This window comes from Fusarium redolens, assembly GCF_020744475.1.
Source record: "Fusarium redolens strain MPI-CAGE-AT-0023 chromosome Unknown BKA55scaffold_3, whole genome shotgun sequence".
NCBI lineage: Eukaryota > Fungi > Ascomycota > Sordariomycetes > Hypocreales > Nectriaceae > Fusarium > Fusarium redolens.
In genome coordinates, this window is record NW_025763666.1 from 317,149 (window position 1) to 334,231 (window position 17,083).

Genomic DNA, 17,083 nt, shown 5'->3' on the forward strand with positions numbered 1-17,083 from the left:
GACATCATTGTTGACTAATTCCTGTATAGCCTTTGTGTTTTCATGTCGCATCTCAATATACTCCAATGGAAAGAATTCGAACTTCGCTTCCTGTACCGGCAGGAGGACCGAAGCATGCTCGATATGTACAAAATGCAAATGTTCAACACCCAGCAGCCAAGCATCGCTGACTGGGCAGAGGGGAATCTGGGTAACTGCAAAACGCCAAGGTCATAATAAAATCCAAATGCGAGTAGTCGGCAATGCCGCCTTGCGAGAAACAATCCAGAATCTCCGTAAGAAGTCCAAGGCGACTATTGTTCAGGTTTTGGCTTGGCCTCTTCTTCTCGACCACCTGTCGAGTCTATTTTCTCGAGTGGCTTATCGTCCACCTTCTGAGCTTCGTTGATGGGCTCCTCGCAGATTGAACTCTGATCTGCCCAGCTTACAGTCCTCTTTCTTCTCTTTGGTGTAGCAGCATTCTCCTCGATCTTGTCTTGCACGATCGCATCTTTGTCCTCTGGGCTCATGGTATTAATACTCACCCGAGGAAACTCGGCGGATTCTCGAGTCGGTGTCATTGGTGGCCGACTACCAGAGTACCTCGATGCTTGCATACGCAGGGAGCTAGTTCGCATGCGACTCATTCGAGATGTGTCTCCCCTATTCATGTCGGCATCCCACTCTGCGAAGTCTTTCGCACTCCACGACGCACGGTGGGTACGGCCACTTCGAGGCAAACTATTGACCGAGTAACGACTCGAGCCGCCACTGTTTGCCCTGCGTCGGTTGAGTGGATGCGCTGGATGAGATGGGACTTGCGAGTTTGAACCCTCTACCATTGGGAACGCATTGTTCTGGGTATTGCGTCGAACGTTGCTGACGCTGAAGATGGACTTGGACAACTCCGCAAGCTCATCCACTTCGTCTTCCTTGGGCTTTGATGTACCTGCTCTATCTTCCATGTGCTCGAAGTACCTTACTCGCAAATCGTCAATCTTCTCTGGGAAATCCTCGCGGTTACGAGACAAAGACATCCACGTCGATATCATTCCGAGGACAATCAGGACCAAGATGGCTGCGGCAAGGAAGCACTGAACTACAAGGATGATCATGCCGATGGCTGTTGCTGCAACGCGGCTGAGGTCGAGGGATTTCAAGAATGCAATGGAAAGGCCAGTGGTGACGATCTTCGAGATCGATAGTAACCAAATCGCCGCTGTCGTGTTGCGAGATCCTTCGAAAGGCTTGAGTTTGATGATAATAGCCAAAGCAACGACTTCAAAGACAAAGAGACCATAGACCTGGGCCAAGGGGCTTGCTCGACCTCCGCCAATGAAGCATGCTCGGATAAACTGATACGCCAAGTAGACTGTAAAGAACCACCATCGGGAGAGTCGGTATCGTGCCGAAAGCCATCCGTAACGTTTGATGTAGGGCTCGTCTTGGTGAACCTTGGGCCTTTCGGGGTCTTTGTCGACAAATTTGATGCGTCGGATAGGCAGGCTGGCAAAGAGGCGTGGTTTGTGAGCCTGTTCCTCCTCGCCGATGGAGCTTTCAAGTGTCGTTGCCACAAATGGAATTTTCTTGAGGATCAATCCTTGCTCAAAGCGAAGCGTATCGGACACAACCTCGTACTTGCCCTCGCGTAGCCTGGATGAGCAAGCATACGCTGTTAGACCAGCAAAGCCCAGGAACATGACGAAAATAACTGCAGCAATAGCAGTCGGGCCCGGTGGAGCGTTGATAGAGAACTGAAACATCGCCAGTGTCATCATGACGAAGAAAGCGATAAAGAGCGTTCGAAGTAGGCCCGCGGCCATGTATCCGAGCCAATGTGAACGAAAGAAGTCGAAGCCATCGGACTTGATTAGCTTGAATTTGCGGCACAAGTCAAGCACGAGTTTGGACGATGCCACAAATAGAGCCACGGCTGCCAGGACAACAAGAAACCAGATGAGACCAATGATGAACGCGTCGTTTCGAGGGATGCCGACCACAGACAGTACACCAGGGAAGCCAGAATAGTCACCTGGGAGTGGCATTCCAGGATTTCGAGGCTCACCAGCCCAGTTATAGTCATATGGGTTGTTAGGGTTGAAATCGTGGCGACGGGTTAACGAGTGAACAGCACTCTCCAGTTGAGGAACAGATCGACTTCCAAGGCTTCGGCCGAAGATCTGCTGCGCAAGTCCACCACCGTTGTTGATGGGAATCGACCCTGCAGAGCCAACTTGACTGGCATTCCCAGAGACGCCAGCAAATGGGCTGATGGCATCAATCATGTCGAGGCTTGCAAACATGCCAGCTGTCCAGGCGAAGTTACTCCACCAAGCAGGAAGCAGGGCAGGCCAGTTGACAGATAGTGCCCCGGAAAAGAAGATTGATTGAAAGGTCTCAAAAATGATCAGAATCGAAAAAGAATGGGCGTAGTGCATTCTTATATGCGGGATCTGAACGCCATAGATGGCTGTCGCAAATGAGGCCAATACCGCAAACACAGTGAATACTCCCAATATTGATCCCACAATTTCAGGCTGTGAAAAGGTCCTTCCGTTACTCATAGTAGCTTGGAAACATCCAATTTCTGTCTGTGTTGAGTTGGCAAAGATCCGGAGGCGCGAGTATCCTTCCAGGTCGGGAATGTTGAGAGCAATCGACGGGATACCCGCAATGTCATTGGCAGATATTGAAGTTGTAATGTATGCCTCGATGGGTTCACCGGCCTTCAACGGGCAAAGGCTTGTGACGTTTTCTGCGCACGGGTCGTATGTTTTGTTAAAACGCTCTTCTCCGTATACCTCAATGGAAAGATGCACTAGAATCTGGTTAGACTATTCAGGCAGGGCGTAATAAAGTTTCGCAACATACTCATGACACTTTCCTGGCGAATGTTGGTGCTCCCATAGACGTGAAACGACACAGTGAGGTTATCAGAATAATAGGCCGTGTCGAAGCCCGTCACATTGAACAGGCTTCCATCATTCAGACAGTCGTCAAAGTCGCCCGTATATAATGATGGGGTCCGGCTAACATCGAGACGTTCGTGAAAAACTCCATTGTCGCCAGTTCCGTTGATGTAAACCTTATCTTGAGCGCATACAGTTGGTATAACGCTCAGGGCGGAGAGGAGGCATGACAATGCTGTGAGAGGCCGTTGTGTCGCGAACATCTTGACGATGAGATGTGGTAAGGGGGTCGGAAGATGCGGAAAGCGGGCAAGCCCGCCAGGGCAGTTTTCACGATATCGTCGTCACTCTCTTTGGGATCGAATATTATCGTGTAGGAGTGAAGGGAGTGTGTAACGTCGTTGAGGAGTTCGGTGGTGGAAATTTGGTCGATTCGGGCATGTAGATCAGGAACTGCAGGTCTCAGATAGGTAGTTGACGTTCTCGAGCAATATTTTGACAATTTCGCATGCGGCTATAACGGCGTAAAGGGGTTCGTCGCAAAAACGTAAACGAAAATTTGTCGATGATCGAACATACGTAGGTTGAACTAGGCAGAGGAGGGAGAAGAAGCCAAGTTACTCGCGGGAGATTAACGCTTGGTGTTCTTTGTGCCAATGCAAAATCTCGTGTTTGTTTGACGTAGGTGTGACCCCCCAAGACTTTGAGAGACACAACAGTGGCGCAGCGGCCGGGAGAAGCCACTAAAGATCGGCAACCTCACGGCGGGCGGGAATTAAGGTTGACGGGATGGTAGCTGCAGGGGTTTTAATTAGAGGAAAGATTCGAGATTTAATTCGCAACAGGCCGAGAGAGAGGTATTGAATTCAATGAGAGACAAGAGCTTATTCTGTTTGAGTCAAAAGAAAAACAACGGCAATTTGAGACTAGACCAAGTATTGAATCTTGGTAAATGCACGGAAACAGGGAAGGTTGGGATTAGATCTTGGAGAAGTTTGATCCAACCACATTTTCTGGGCACGCACTAAATTTGGCGTGAGCAGTAGCGAGAATACTTTCAATTTACCTGACCGCGCTTATCGTTTTTCGGCATCTTCTTCCATCACGACATGTTCTAGACCCGAACCCCAGACAAAAGTCCTCTCTTGATTGATGAAGTCCTATCTCTCTAAAGGTTGATATTTCGTGCAAGATAATCAATTCACTCAAATTGCTGCAAATTGCTCACACCGAAAGTTCGTTCTGAGTACTCACTACACGACTCAGTATAGCAAGGTTTTGCTCGCTCTCACCGGCTTCTGGCGTCACCATCGGGGAGTTGGCTGTTATCGATTGGCCAGCAACGCTTCTCCAAAACTAAAAATTAAGAGGCGGGGAATTGCCCTTTCCACGTGTCGGGCTTGCAACGATTGCGACTGTTTTCTGCAACTTGGCAGCTCTTGGATTGTCCTTTGATTGGAGAGAGGTGAAAGTGATGCATCATGTCAATAGCGGCTATAGAGCGTTGCAAACGAAACGTTTTGCAGCGTCCTCTACAGAACTTACCCCAGAACGTCTGGATAATTGACTGGAGTCATGTGCCAAGTTAAGAGAATCTCTGGCAAATTGTCTTTCATTCCAATCCAGCAAGCTATCCCACTGATATTTTGGTCAATACCGCTCTTCCTGTCGCAGAAAAGCATATCTACAATACTGGATATTGGTATTATCCATCAACAATGCCAGGACATTAGTCTTCATGGTGTACAATTAGCAGAAGAGTTGCTTCAAAAAAGGGCATGTCTGCGTTATATATAACCAGCTTTCGGACCGTCGGTCGCAGCTTTGACCCAAGCAATGACTCTTGGCTTCCTCGTCAAGATGCGGGTGGGTGAATGGGGCTAGATCGTGGGATTGGGGTCTTGGCGGACGATTGCGACTAAATGCCACAAAATGAGGCAAGCTTGTCAGCTGTCGCGTTTCTCCAGCATCCTCACTGTGTACTACCTGATATACAGTATCTGTATGAGTATTCTAAGCTCATTCCAGGTCACCAGGGGTGTTGCCAAGAACATACTATGTACGCTTATCTTGAGGAAGAACTCAATTGAAGAGCAATCACTCAACAAATGACACCAACCTCACATCCAATATGGGCCTCCTACAGAATTTCGGAAGGCTCCAAACGGTACCTTGCGAAGCTGGATATGTTGTCCAGCCATACCTCTAGCCTGTAATCATAGACCCTTGGATCGTGACCAGATCTCAGAGAAGACGAGTGAGCCTGATGGGAAATTTTTAGGATTTGCCCTGCAGGAAAAAAAAATCGATCTCCAAATTGAAGATATTTGCTTCCGCGTGGCCTTGCCGATCAGTCAAAGCCTTCAAAAGTGTCGTATCAACGTCACATAATTGCGTGATTACTAAGATAAGATCTCTGATCCATCATGACTGAGGGGAAATGAAAAAAAGGCGTGCTTCGTCTTTTCCCCATTTGCCGGGCGATCGCCCGACAACCGCATTGACTCGGGGAAACTTGACGCCCCAGTCGGTGGAAACTGAATAAATGCCCCCTAGCAACCGTATAGATGCAAGGCTACGGAGGATCAGGATCGGGGAGGCAATTATATTCAAGGCGTTGTTAAAGAGATTTCATGTCTAAGCTGCTTCAAACTCAAATACTATCATGACAAGACAAGTCAGCTTGAAAGAGATACCCGGAGGAGGGAACATCTTGTAAAGCCTCAACAAGCCACGATTCTTTTTGCAAGCAAACCATTAGTGGATATAGATGCATACCGTGGGTTACATGTGGATGAATGGGTGGTCGATTGGTCATGCCATGGAACATGTCCGTTGAATCTATTTCGTTTACCCTTGCGCTGAAGATGGATACAGAAGCGTAACCAGGGGGCTAAAGAGGGACCCTTCTGCAGCTGTAGCAGCACTTGAAGAGTTTCCTTGCCGCTTCCAAGGTACCAGGAACTGAATTGGTCATGAGAGATTCGAATAGGAAAATGATAATCCAATCCATGTTGTGCATCTCGTTCCGCTTTGTAATCGCCTTTTGATGTGTTGCGAGTTCCGAGCATGGACATTTCTTCAGCGTGTAAGCCGCAACATCAACGCCCGTATCTCAACCCATTGCACCTGTAACAACCTCAATAAACTCCTCGGAAAACGTAGAATCTACTCAAGTTTCTCATCATGATCCCCCCATGCCCTCCAACGCCGCCGAGAGCGATGCTCCGACGACCTAGTGCCGCCTTGCCCGGTCATGTCGTCTCTGATTGGTCTTCTGGGTCGTCGGCGGCATGTATAAGCCTCAAGCTCCGAGCACGTCATTGAGAGCTAAAACCACGACCCCATTGTTTTTTTCCTCTTTTCGAGTGTGAGGATACGTTCAGAGGATGAGGATTGGGTGCATTGGCCGATTTCGTCCGTTTTGCCCATGGAAACGCAATTTTTTCTTCCCTTACTCGCTGCATCATACACACCCCTCCGGTCCAGTTAACCCCAGTAATAATCGTCTGAGCTAGGGGACGGGGAGAGGGGACTAATCATGACAGGGTGGATGTAAGAATATTGAGGTGGATGTGGTATCCGTACTCTCTGTAGTGGATGGGCTTGAAGATCAAGGTACTTTTCTATATCCCGCTGGTAGGTAGTGGATTTAAAATCAAAGCACATCCTCCTCTCCTATTACTCATTCTCATTCTTCTCGTCCTCTGTTTCTGGTCTGTTCGTCGTCGTCTTCCTCCGAGTAACACCTGTGCAATCGTTGACCCCCACGATTGCGTGCTCCAACTTCTGTTTTCTTTTACAAAACCCCGAGACACGACTCGGTTTTTGACATTTCCGTTCATCTTCCTCCCTCCTAAACACCACAAAACCTTCACATCACAATGGCCAACACTCCTCACGGTGGTGTCCTTAAGGACCTCTTCGCTCGCGATCTGCCTCGCCAGGCCGAGCTCGAGGCTGAGTCTCAGAAGCTCCCCGCTCTTACTCTCAGCGAGCGACACCTTTGCGATCTTGAGCTGATCCTCAACGGTGGCTTCTCTCCTCTCGAAGGTATGCGCCTCCTGCTTTACCTGTGAAGATCTTTTGTTTCCCCCGCTGTGATGATGGGGGGTTGACTTCGGTGCCCCGCCCCCGCATCTTCCGGCTCCGGCGGGCACTTTGCGACGGCGACGATTCTATCATGAGTGAGAAATAATAGAGATTGACTGGTTATTTTATAGGTTTCTTGACTGAGAAGGATTACAATGGGTAAGTTGAATTGTGAAATCATTCAATGGCTTCGTTCATAAGCTAACAGAGTCTTCTAGCGTTGTTGAGAACAACCGTCTCGCTGATGGCGCTCTCTTCTCCATGCCTATCAACCTCGATGTTGACCAGGCCCAGATCGACCAGCTCGGTATCAAGGCTGGTGCTCGCATCACTCTCCGCGATTTCCGTGACGACCGAAACCTTGCTATCCTGACTGTTGAGGATGTCTACCGACCTGACAAGTACGTGATCATAACGACTCTCACTCGCATGTGGCATTGGTGCTAATACGGATACAACAGGGTCAACGAGGCCAAGAAGGTTTTCGGCAGCGACGATGACACTCACCCCGGTGTCAAATACCTCTTCGACACCGCTAAGGAGTTCTACGTTGGTGGTAAGCTTGAGGCTATCAACCGTCTCGAGCACTACGATTTCCTCGACCTCCGATGTAAGTCACTACGAGCAATTGAGAGGCAACATGAGACTAACAACTACCAGTCACTCCCTCTGAGCTCCGCGCTCACTTCAACAAGCTCGGCTGGCAAAAGGTCGTCGCTTTCCAGACCCGAAACCCCATGCACCGAGCTCACCGTGAGTTGACGGTCCGCGCCGCCCGCTCCCAACAGGCCAACGTCCTGATCCAGCCCGTCGTCGGTCTTACCAAGCCCGGTGACATTGACCACTTCACCCGTGTCCGTGTCTACAAGGCTCTTCTGCCCCGATACCCCAACGGCATGGCTGCTCTCGCTCTTCTGCCCCTCGCTATGCGAATGGGTGGTCCCCGTGAGGCTCTCTGGCACGCCATTATCCGAAAGAACCACGGTGCTACCCACTTCATCGTTGGTCGTGACCACGCCGGTCCCGGAAAGAACAAGCAGGGCAAGGACCACTACGGCCCTTATGATGCTCAGGTCCTCGTCCAGGAGCACCAGGAGGAGCTTGGCATCAAGATGGTCGAGTTCCAGGCTATGATCTACCTCCCCGACTCCGACGAGTACCTCCCCGTCAACGAGATCCCCGAGGGTACCCGCACTCTCAACATCTCCGGTACTGAGCTCCGACACCGTCTCCGAACCGGCAAGGAGATCCCCGAGTGGTTCTCCTACCCCGAGGTCGTCAAGGTTCTTCGTGAGGAGAACCCTCTCCCTGCTGAGAAGGGTTTCACTGTCTTCATGACTGGTTACCAGAACAGCGGAAAGGACCAAATCGCTCGTGCTCTTCAAGCTACTCTCAACCAGGGTGGTGGTCGCCCCGTCTCCATGCTTCTCGGTGAGAACGTGCGACACGAGCTCTCTCCCGAGCTTGGCTTCACCCGCAAGGACCGTGACCTCAACATCCAGCGCATTGCCTTTGTTGCCTCTGAGCTGACCAAGGCTGGTGCCGCTGTCATCGCTGCTCCTATTGCTCCCTTCGAGGAGGCCCGCAAGGCTGCGCGTGACCTCGTCGAGAAGTCCGGCCCCTTCTTCCTTGTCCACGTTGCCACTCCTCTCGAGTTCTGTGAGAAGACTGACCGCAAGGGTGTCTACGCTGCCGCTCGCCGCGGTGATATCAAGAACTTCACCGGTGTCGATGACCCCTATGAGGCCCCTGCCAAGCCCGACCTCGTCGTCGACCTTGAGAAGCAGAACGTCCGATCCATTGTGCATCAGATTGTTCTGCTCCTCGAGAGCAACGGTCTTCTCGACCGCCTGTAAATGATGATTTTGGACGAATTATCTCGGGATTCAGCCGAGGGAGATACCCGCAAGCTACATCTGCCTACCGCTTCGATGCGCATGGGTGGCGTGGCTAAAAGCAGCGTCGTGGTATGAATATCTATTATACCGCTCGCTCTACGAAAATTTGCAAATAACAGCGCAAGTGATAAACGGAATTGGCGTTAATTTGAATGAGACGGATGGGGAAAAGAAGCGCGAACGTGGTGAATTATATCACGTTCCTGGATCAATTAGATGACGAAGATGTATTGGGATATATTAGGATCGATACAATGAAGATCATGATCAAACTATTTTCAGAAGCAAGCATATGCAAGTGATACGTGGGCTGCGTACTCGGCGGCCTATCACCAATGATAGTGTGACGGTTGTCAGTTGTGTTAGCCTGTGAATGGATGTTGCAGGAACTCGTGACGGTTTGAGCGCTTAATCAATCGTTGGTTGAAGGATTGGGCAGCACCGCTAAGAATTGAGTGAGAATATGGGCCGTTAAGATGGAGATTGATGCGTGGCAGCTGTGGATGGAGATGAGATATTTCTGAGTCATATGAATCTAGTCTAGCATACCGTTTTGCATTCTCTAAGGAATGAATGATATTAACACAAAGGCCTCTGTCACACGTTCTCATGTTCTAAATATGGCTTCCATATGCTTCTACCAGGGGTGGACAGGCGGTTAAGATGTTGAAGGGTGGTTGGTCGTCATTCACTCTGTGCCCAGCCTCCAACCTCGCATCTACAGCACTCCCCTGTAAATCTCTTTAATGGGTGTGCCCATGCTCGGCTTTGGTTTTGTTCAACAAAGTTGGGCTCCACAGCAGAATTTGGGGAACGGGCCTTGGGGAGGTAAGAAAACTTGAGACCTCGATCCCAAGCGACAAAAAGACTTAGGCAAGTTTGACATAGACTTAATGAGCCCTTTAGACTAAAGACTTTTGGCACCTTAGTTAAAGAGCAGAAGTTTTCTTGCTCCCCAAGGGGCCGGGCCACGGGAGACGGGATAAACGGGAGCTTCCATAATCGGGCTGTGTAGAATGAAGATTGCGTATGCGTTTGTGTGTTTGTGGTGGCTCTGTCAATGACGAGAAATAAAAAATTGGTGGTGATTTGCTTGTGATTTTTACTGGTTTTCTTGGTCTCGAAGCCTCTAAAGGTTGACATCATTTTTGTAGGATCCATCCCTTACAGTTTCAGTTGATCACCGCTGTTGAATCACTCCCCAGTGAAAGTCCAAGCTTTCCGATCCCCTATTAAACGAGTTTTTAAATCGCAGGCTGGGGAGCTAATAGGCGACTCTAAATCAGGAAACATTGAGTTAATCGCCCGCATCTCACTACAACCGTGCTTCTGACGGTGAGAAATAGGAAGAAGGAAAGGAATGGATGGATGAAATGCATGTCTTGAGGGTCCTTCTGTCCTGCCTTAGTGCCTGACTCTTCTCCCGGAACCTGACCTGAGACCTGGGCTGCAGGGAATGAACCAACCAAGCCGAGCCTGACACTGCGCTTAGCTTGCTTCTATCCAATTCAATGCGCCTCACCTCACGCACTTCTACAGCCAGTACAACCATCCCCTCTTCACGACTTTGCTTTGCTTCGCTGTAACCAAACTCGCCTAACATTACCACTATTCTCACTTTTACAGCCTGAATCTCACTTTGCTTAATCCTCGCTTTTTCCCCTGTCATACGGCGATATCATTATCGACTCCTCCTTGCGCCCACTATTCTTGACCGCTTTCTTGAACACCCCTTGGAATTATCGACGACAATCACGAATAACCGCGAAATCACTATCTGCCATACGGTACTCTTACCACATCTCCATGGTCCACCATGTCCTCCAAGGACCACGACGTCGAGGTCCCAGCCGATGAGCGGCCGCGCGAAAAGGCAAGACGCTCCAAATCCGAACGAAAGGACCGCAAAGATCGCGACCGAGATCATGATCGGGAAAAGGATAGGGACCCCGACCGCGAGCGTCGCCGACATCGCACCTCACGATCTTCTAGAAGCAAGCTCAGTGAGGTGAGCGACACCATTTCTCACACATCTAGTCGCCGTCACCGTCACCGTAGGGAAAGAGACAGTGACGAGCACCAACACCGTCATCACCGCGCAGCTTCGACCAGTGACTTGGCTAGCTCAGACATGGCCAGGACGTCAACAGCTGCCACATCTATTCTTTCTGATCGCATCTCAATGCCTTACCCGTCTTTCAGCAAGGCACACAGTAAGGAGGCTATCGTTAGTCGCGACTCCCTATCTCTCCCTCGCCAGCGTAGTCCCAAACCGCCTACTCCTGAACCGACGGATGCTCCAGTTACAGAAGATTCCAGATCCCCCAAGGGTTCTGAAAGTGGCAACCCAGATGTGCCGCTCAGTCCACCCCGAACTGATCTGGATGCGGATAAAACCGCTGTGAACGAGGAGACGCCAGAGGACCCAGCCAAGAACGAGTCTCCCAAAGAGGAAGCCCCCGAGGATGAAACACGAAAGGTTGAGACACTCAGAGAGGAAACTCCAAGGATCCGAACGCCTACAGAAGAACTCCCAGCATCCGAGGCTGGTCTTGAACAGCCAAAGTCGAGAGTATCCAGTCATTCTCGCTCGGCATCACGAAACGAGGAGCGCTCCCGCGTCAGTCGTCGGTCTGGAGTCTCGAGCCAAGCTACCTATGTCAAATCTTCGTCGCGCCGCTCTGGCGACAAGATTCGCCGTTCTGAGTCCCGGGCATCTAGTTCTTCTCATCGCTCTGTGCATCGGACTTCATCGACTCGAAGCCACAGAAGGTATGATGTCGATGGAGCATCTTCTCCCTCAAGCGCTCAGGATTCATCTCCCAGGACACCAACCCAAGCCCCTTTTCCTCATGGATACCCGGATGCCAAGCCTGAGACTCCTTCAGTCGTTGATGTCCAAGACGTCGATTCGAACCTGCATTCAAAGACAGCAACGCCTGCGTCTGCTTTTGGTGCTGCTCCTCCGCCTCCGCCACCTCCTCCCCCTCCCGCGCTCGATGTTCACGATATGCCACGAGTCGACTATTTGCTTCAGAACGGTGGCCTGGCTTACACAGCCCCTAAAAACTTCCTTTCTGTTTTGCCCCGTCAGAATGGGAACCGACCTTCAAACCCTCCTCTGGTCGGCACAGACACTCTATTTGCTCCCTTCCATAATCTATTGGACCAGTACAACACAGTACTCAGCAAGCAGGGCTCAATTGCTGTCGCTACCGGACACCGCTCTGTTGCTCGCAGGCTGTTGGACCGCCTCGAGAATGTCTTTTCTCGCGACCTGCCCCCTCATGGTTGCACTTGTATCATGTGCGATAACCCTCATGAAATTCACGATGGTCTCAACTGGGGTGATGTGTTAGAGTGGGTGAGCGGTCGAATTGACCTCCCGCAGTGGCCGCCCTTTGATCTTGCCGAAGTTGGCACCAAGGCTGCTGAAATCTCCGGTGATAGGCCTCCTCGACCTCAGTCGCCTGTCCAACTGGACCCTGATATTGCGGAGGAGTTTAGGGAGCACTATCTCCGCCAGTCGAAGAAAGTTCGCTCTGCTGTGGACCGATGGCTATCCAACACTGGAGAAACACCAGTGCCACCTCCCCAAGATGTCGATGACGAGACCTTGTCCTTTGCTATTCTCACAAACCTTGACCCAGAGGACCGCCCTTACTTTAACGCTATCATGACCGGCTCGAAGGAGCTGAAGTCGTCAGTTCGTGCTCCTACACCAGGACATCGACCACGAACAGATTTCCTCATCAAGACCGGCCTGGCCCTGCAGCGGCTATACAGATTGCAGCAAGTACCACGAGACGCTGAATCGGCTACGTATCTGGTTAAGAACCCGCATACGCATGATCTCCTCGTTGCACTTTCCAACATCAACAATTCAGAATGGGAGATTCTTATTTCTGGTCGCTTCGATGGCTTCCTCTGGTCAGGAGCTGATGATGATGTGCCGCAAACTCCTCACCCTGAATCACGCGGACCGACCCCCGCTAGTGCCTATTACAACACACGAACGATGAGCCCTGGACCTCGAGCTTCATCGTCGTTCAGTTCGAGAAACACGACTCCTTTTTCAGTCTACTCACGAGGCACAACACCAGCCTCATTCGTCAGTGTCAACACTACAGGGATGCCCGGAAGTCGACAGGCCGTCTCAAACGATGAGGAGATGGAGATGGCAGCCATTGCAGAAATTGAACGAGAGATCTATAAGGGAATGGAGACTTTGGAGGATGCCTTCGAGAAGTTGCATAAGAAGGCCGAAGTTGTCCGGAATGCACTGCGTCAGCGAGGAGCTGCTTTGATGCAGAACTTGCAAAACCGCCGTCGTATTGACGTGCTGTCCGGCCCCAACTCCGGAAACTCCCAAGCTTCGGGCTATGAGCGCCCGGCTTGGGCTGGCGAAAGCGATCGTGATCCGGGAAGTGACGATGACTGGGCATTTGATGATGTCGACATCATGCCTGATGATTCGGCCAGTAACATCAGCAGTTCACGACACCGACGACCTAAGAGGCGTACGGAGCGACGAACTCCTGCCCCAATCAACGAAGAGGATGAGGATTGAGCGTCAGACTACGATACCCAGAACTCCATATCATGATGGGGGAGGATAATACGAATGACGACAGAAACGTTTGAAGGAAGCGCATCTTTTCCAGTATAGAGATATCGAAGCCACCAGTCCAATGTCAATTGTCACGAGAATTTATTTGATTCAGTAACGACATGTGAGAGCACATCAAGATGTTTGAGATCGACTGTCAGATACCACACATGTATTCCCAATGTTGGAAATTCGGGAACGTGCTATACCTTGATGATGATTGAGGAGGTTTATTTTTGCTTTGCTTTTATTCATTCTTGCTATGTTGTTTTTACTGCCTTGTTTTACGGTGGGAAAAGAGAGACTGCAAAGGTCTATCATGAAGAAAATGAAAGGTCACTCACTGATGGTGACGAATTTGTCAAAGTTTGCTCATAGCTGGGGGTTTCTGGCCCAGATCTGAGGTAGTTGTCAGAGTCGTGCTTAGCTGTTGGTGGGTGTGTCAATGGAAAGGGAGACGATGCGAGCTTGAAGGATGTTTGGGTCCGGTCGCTGATCAAGGACAGATGATAGAAGGATATACCTCTGGCAGATTTAATGAATGGCGGGTGGAATAAATGACCGGCTCCTTTTCAATATCATTTTTGCAGTGACTTGATGATGATGACCCCATAGAAGCCTATATGCAAATGTGCGTGATGTCAAAACGAGTCATTATTCTTGTTCGGACATGTCTTGTAATGCCTCGTCGTACATTAATGTATCATCACGGCTATACCGAGACAGCAGCTATTTACAACTAATCGTAGCTCGAATCCATGAATATCATTCAGGCTCATTCCTTTCCATTTCGTACAAGGCTTGAAGCAACTCCCAACATTTCGTACAAAGAATTGGTGAACAGTCCAATTGATTCTCTTCCCTTTTTCACCTCCTTTCCAGTTCGTGCTCCTCCCTTGCGTTTGTTTTCTTAGTCTTCATTCCCCTTCCCAATACTCCAAGCCACACGTCTTGGTTAAGGGGATCAGTGTCCATGTGCACTGAATCGAATATGAGGCTGAGATTGTCTCAGCCACGTAATTATACAAAAGATCTACCCCAGCAGAGTACGCCTGAAGATCTTGGTCCCTTGGTCGCTTGTTCCTGTCAGAAAAAAGAGAGAGGCCGTTAAATATTACAACGAGTTAGGCGTCAAGTAGGCAAATGGTCTCAGATGACGATAGGTCCTCAAACCGTGGTCTATTAGCGAGAAAAGAAATTTTGGCATTCGAGAGGGCACCTCTAGCTGTAGAGAGACTCCAGGAGGTAAATAACGCCGAAGATAAGGAAGGCAGCGGCACCGCCGACAGTGACTAAAGTATGTTAGCTCGTTTGATTCAACAAGAAAATTATAGATTGCTAACTTACCAACTTTCAGGCTAACTCGGCCAGCAATAGCTCGACCACCAATAACAGCAACACCAGTGCAGATGGCATGGCCGCACGTAGCACCCAAGGTCACCCACCAGTAATCCTGACCGGCTGCCATGGCAATAGTAGCAATTTGACTTCGATCACCCCACTCGCCGAGGAAGGTCATGATAAAGGTCTGAACCCAAGCAGGGCTTAGCAGCAGAGAGCATAGGTTGGTAGCACCCTGAACAATGCTGGCAACAGCACCTGAGCCAGAGCGAGCGTCTCGTACAGGAGACTGAGAAGGTGATCGAGGAGGAGACATCAGACGGTTGCTAGGTCGAGACCTGCGTCCATTGCCATTCATACCCATCTCAAGAGTGTAAGCAGACACCGAATCACCTCGCTTTCGGCCCATTTCCTTCTCCTTTTCAGCAAGTTCTTGTTCAACCTCGTGCATCTCAGCAGAGACACCCTCATTAGGGTCCATCAGCATACCCTCTCGCATCAGCTTCGCACCGAAAACGAAGAAGAGGCCAGCAGCGAGGAAACTGGTGACACGCTTAGGAATGAGAGTAGGAACAGCATGACCCAGAACAGCCGAAAGAACAGTCATGACAAGGAGAGCGCCAAAAGCAGCAGTGAATACAACCATACGGTCGTGCTTCATAGCCATGAGAGCTGCAACCAAGAACGTCTTGTCACCAACTTCAGAGACCAAAATCATGGTGAAGGATAGCACAAAAGAGTGGAATGGTTGGATAATACTCTCTTCATCATGGTGTCCATCGTGTGTCTTTCCTCGGCTCAGATCGATGGGCTCAGTCTTTGTAGAATCTTGGACGGGTGTGTTCTGTCCAACAGGTCGGTTGGGGAGATCGGCAGGCTTCTGTATAAATGTTAGTTATTGATTTAGGATATAACGGATGGCAGTTCTTGCTTACCTCCAGTCCCGCGGTGTAGTCATGCTTATCGTCATTGCTGATGACAGGCTTTGCAGCCTTGGGCACAACGTCTTCTGGCTTCGCGCTGCCAGTCTCGTCGCCAAGCTCCTTGACCTTGTCCCCACCAGAAGCGCGAATCTTTTCCTCTTCACTGTGTGGCAGAGGGGGCGCCTCCTTAGGTGATGAGGGTTTCCTGAAGGTCTCCTCGCCAGCGAGATCCTCTTCAAGTTTTCGGGCTCTGTACCTCTCAGTCACGCCGCCTTCGGTTCCAGTAGTGCCTTCTTGAGCATGGACTCGGTTAGTGTCAAACATGACGCCATCATTGGTTTCGGGGATCTTTTCGCCATCTACGACAGTCGGGTCTTCGGGTCGGCCTTTAAGTCCAGGAAGGGAATCTGGGTTGCTGTCGATTTTGGGAGCAGCCTCGGTTCCAGTTTTGGATTCGGTACCACCTCCAGCACCAGCTCCAGCACCAGCTCCAGCACCAGCTCCGGTTCCTGGGCCAGATCCCGCTGCAGTATCGGATCCAGCATCAAGGGCCACTTCAGGAGTCTTCTTGTGATCATCTATTTCGATAAAGGGTCCATGGTGAGGCTTTCCGTCTCTGCCATCAACCGGGGCATATTTCGTTGGAATATCATGACGCTTTACGCCAGCCTGCGGAAGGCCATCGGTCTGTTCTGTAATCGCAGCTCCTGGAGCAGGTAGGTCGGCAATGTCATTAGAAAGCGCATTTGCTACAGCAGGGAGCAGGAGAAGGATCAAAGGCGAGTGTGTGGTTCGGATCTTCATGATGGGCAGTTGGGATCGTTATTGTTGAGTTGACAAGACAGAGATTCGATCGTTAGGTCGCAAAAACTGTCGGCGGTCGAGGCCGCGATTCGAAAGGAGGAGCAGAGTGTCGAAAAGGATCGTTGATCAGTAAAGTTTGGAGCCGACAACCTTGCGACAATCGAAGTCGCGTGTAAGGTAGCCGTAGGTAGAATAAACTTTGCGGAGATGGCCCTGATGCTGACTTCCGACAGTTACAGACACCAAGGAATGAGAAAGGGGTCTCCCACAAGGCGATCAACGTGCGGAGCAAAGATCGAGCTACACGTTGACTACTTGAGTTAAAGAGACAAAAAGGGAGTTGAAAGGTTGGAACTGGAATGAAGATGGAGGTTTGGATATTGAATTGGATGATTTGGATTGGTTTGGATTTACATAGGGGCAATCAAATGGAAGATCCGCTCCGTACTCGATACGATGGAGGAAACTCTCTCCCTGCTCCTTCCCAACAGCTGCAGCCTTGAACGGGCCTAAAATAATGGCTACAGG

At 50.3% G+C, this 17,083-nt stretch overlaps 4 protein-coding genes across 4 annotated transcripts; 2 read left to right on the forward strand and 2 right to left on the reverse strand.

Moving 5' to 3' along the window:
- Positions 1 to 293: 293 nt before the first annotated feature.
- On the reverse strand, positions 294 to 3,151 carry BKA55DRAFT_685267 (uncharacterized protein; the record flags this gene model as incomplete). The annotated part of the gene is made up of 2 exons (XM_046198769.1): positions 294 to 2,797; positions 2,851 to 3,151. 2 exons carry the CDS (start codon positions 3,149 to 3,151, stop codon positions 294 to 296), a joined length of 2,805 nt encoding a protein of 934 aa, XP_046053513.1.
- Positions 3,152 to 6,772: 3,621 nt separating this feature from the next.
- On the forward strand, positions 6,773 to 8,836 carry BKA55DRAFT_534743 (uncharacterized protein; the record flags this gene model as incomplete). The annotated part of the gene is made up of 5 exons (XM_046189622.1): positions 6,773 to 6,941; positions 7,112 to 7,139; positions 7,199 to 7,381; positions 7,442 to 7,590; positions 7,641 to 8,836. 5 exons carry the CDS (start codon positions 6,773 to 6,775, stop codon positions 8,834 to 8,836), a joined length of 1,725 nt encoding a protein of 574 aa, XP_046053514.1.
- A 1,858-nt stretch (positions 8,837 to 10,694) lies between these two features.
- On the forward strand, positions 10,695 to 13,448 carry BKA55DRAFT_685269 (uncharacterized protein; the record flags this gene model as incomplete). Its single annotated transcript, XM_046198770.1, has 1 exon — positions 10,695 to 13,448. One exon carries the CDS (start codon positions 10,695 to 10,697, stop codon positions 13,446 to 13,448), a length of 2,754 nt encoding a protein of 917 aa, XP_046053515.1.
- Positions 13,449 to 14,708: 1,260 nt separating this feature from the next.
- Positions 14,709 to 16,555, reverse strand: BKA55DRAFT_503066 (uncharacterized protein; the record flags this gene model as incomplete). The annotated part of the gene is made up of 3 exons (XM_046186977.1): positions 14,709 to 14,779; positions 14,835 to 15,708; positions 15,764 to 16,555. The coding sequence occupies 3 exons, from the start codon at positions 16,553 to 16,555 to the stop codon at positions 14,709 to 14,711; spliced, it is 1,737 nt and encodes a 578-aa protein (XP_046053516.1).
- Between the last annotated feature and the right edge of the window lie 528 nt (positions 16,556 to 17,083).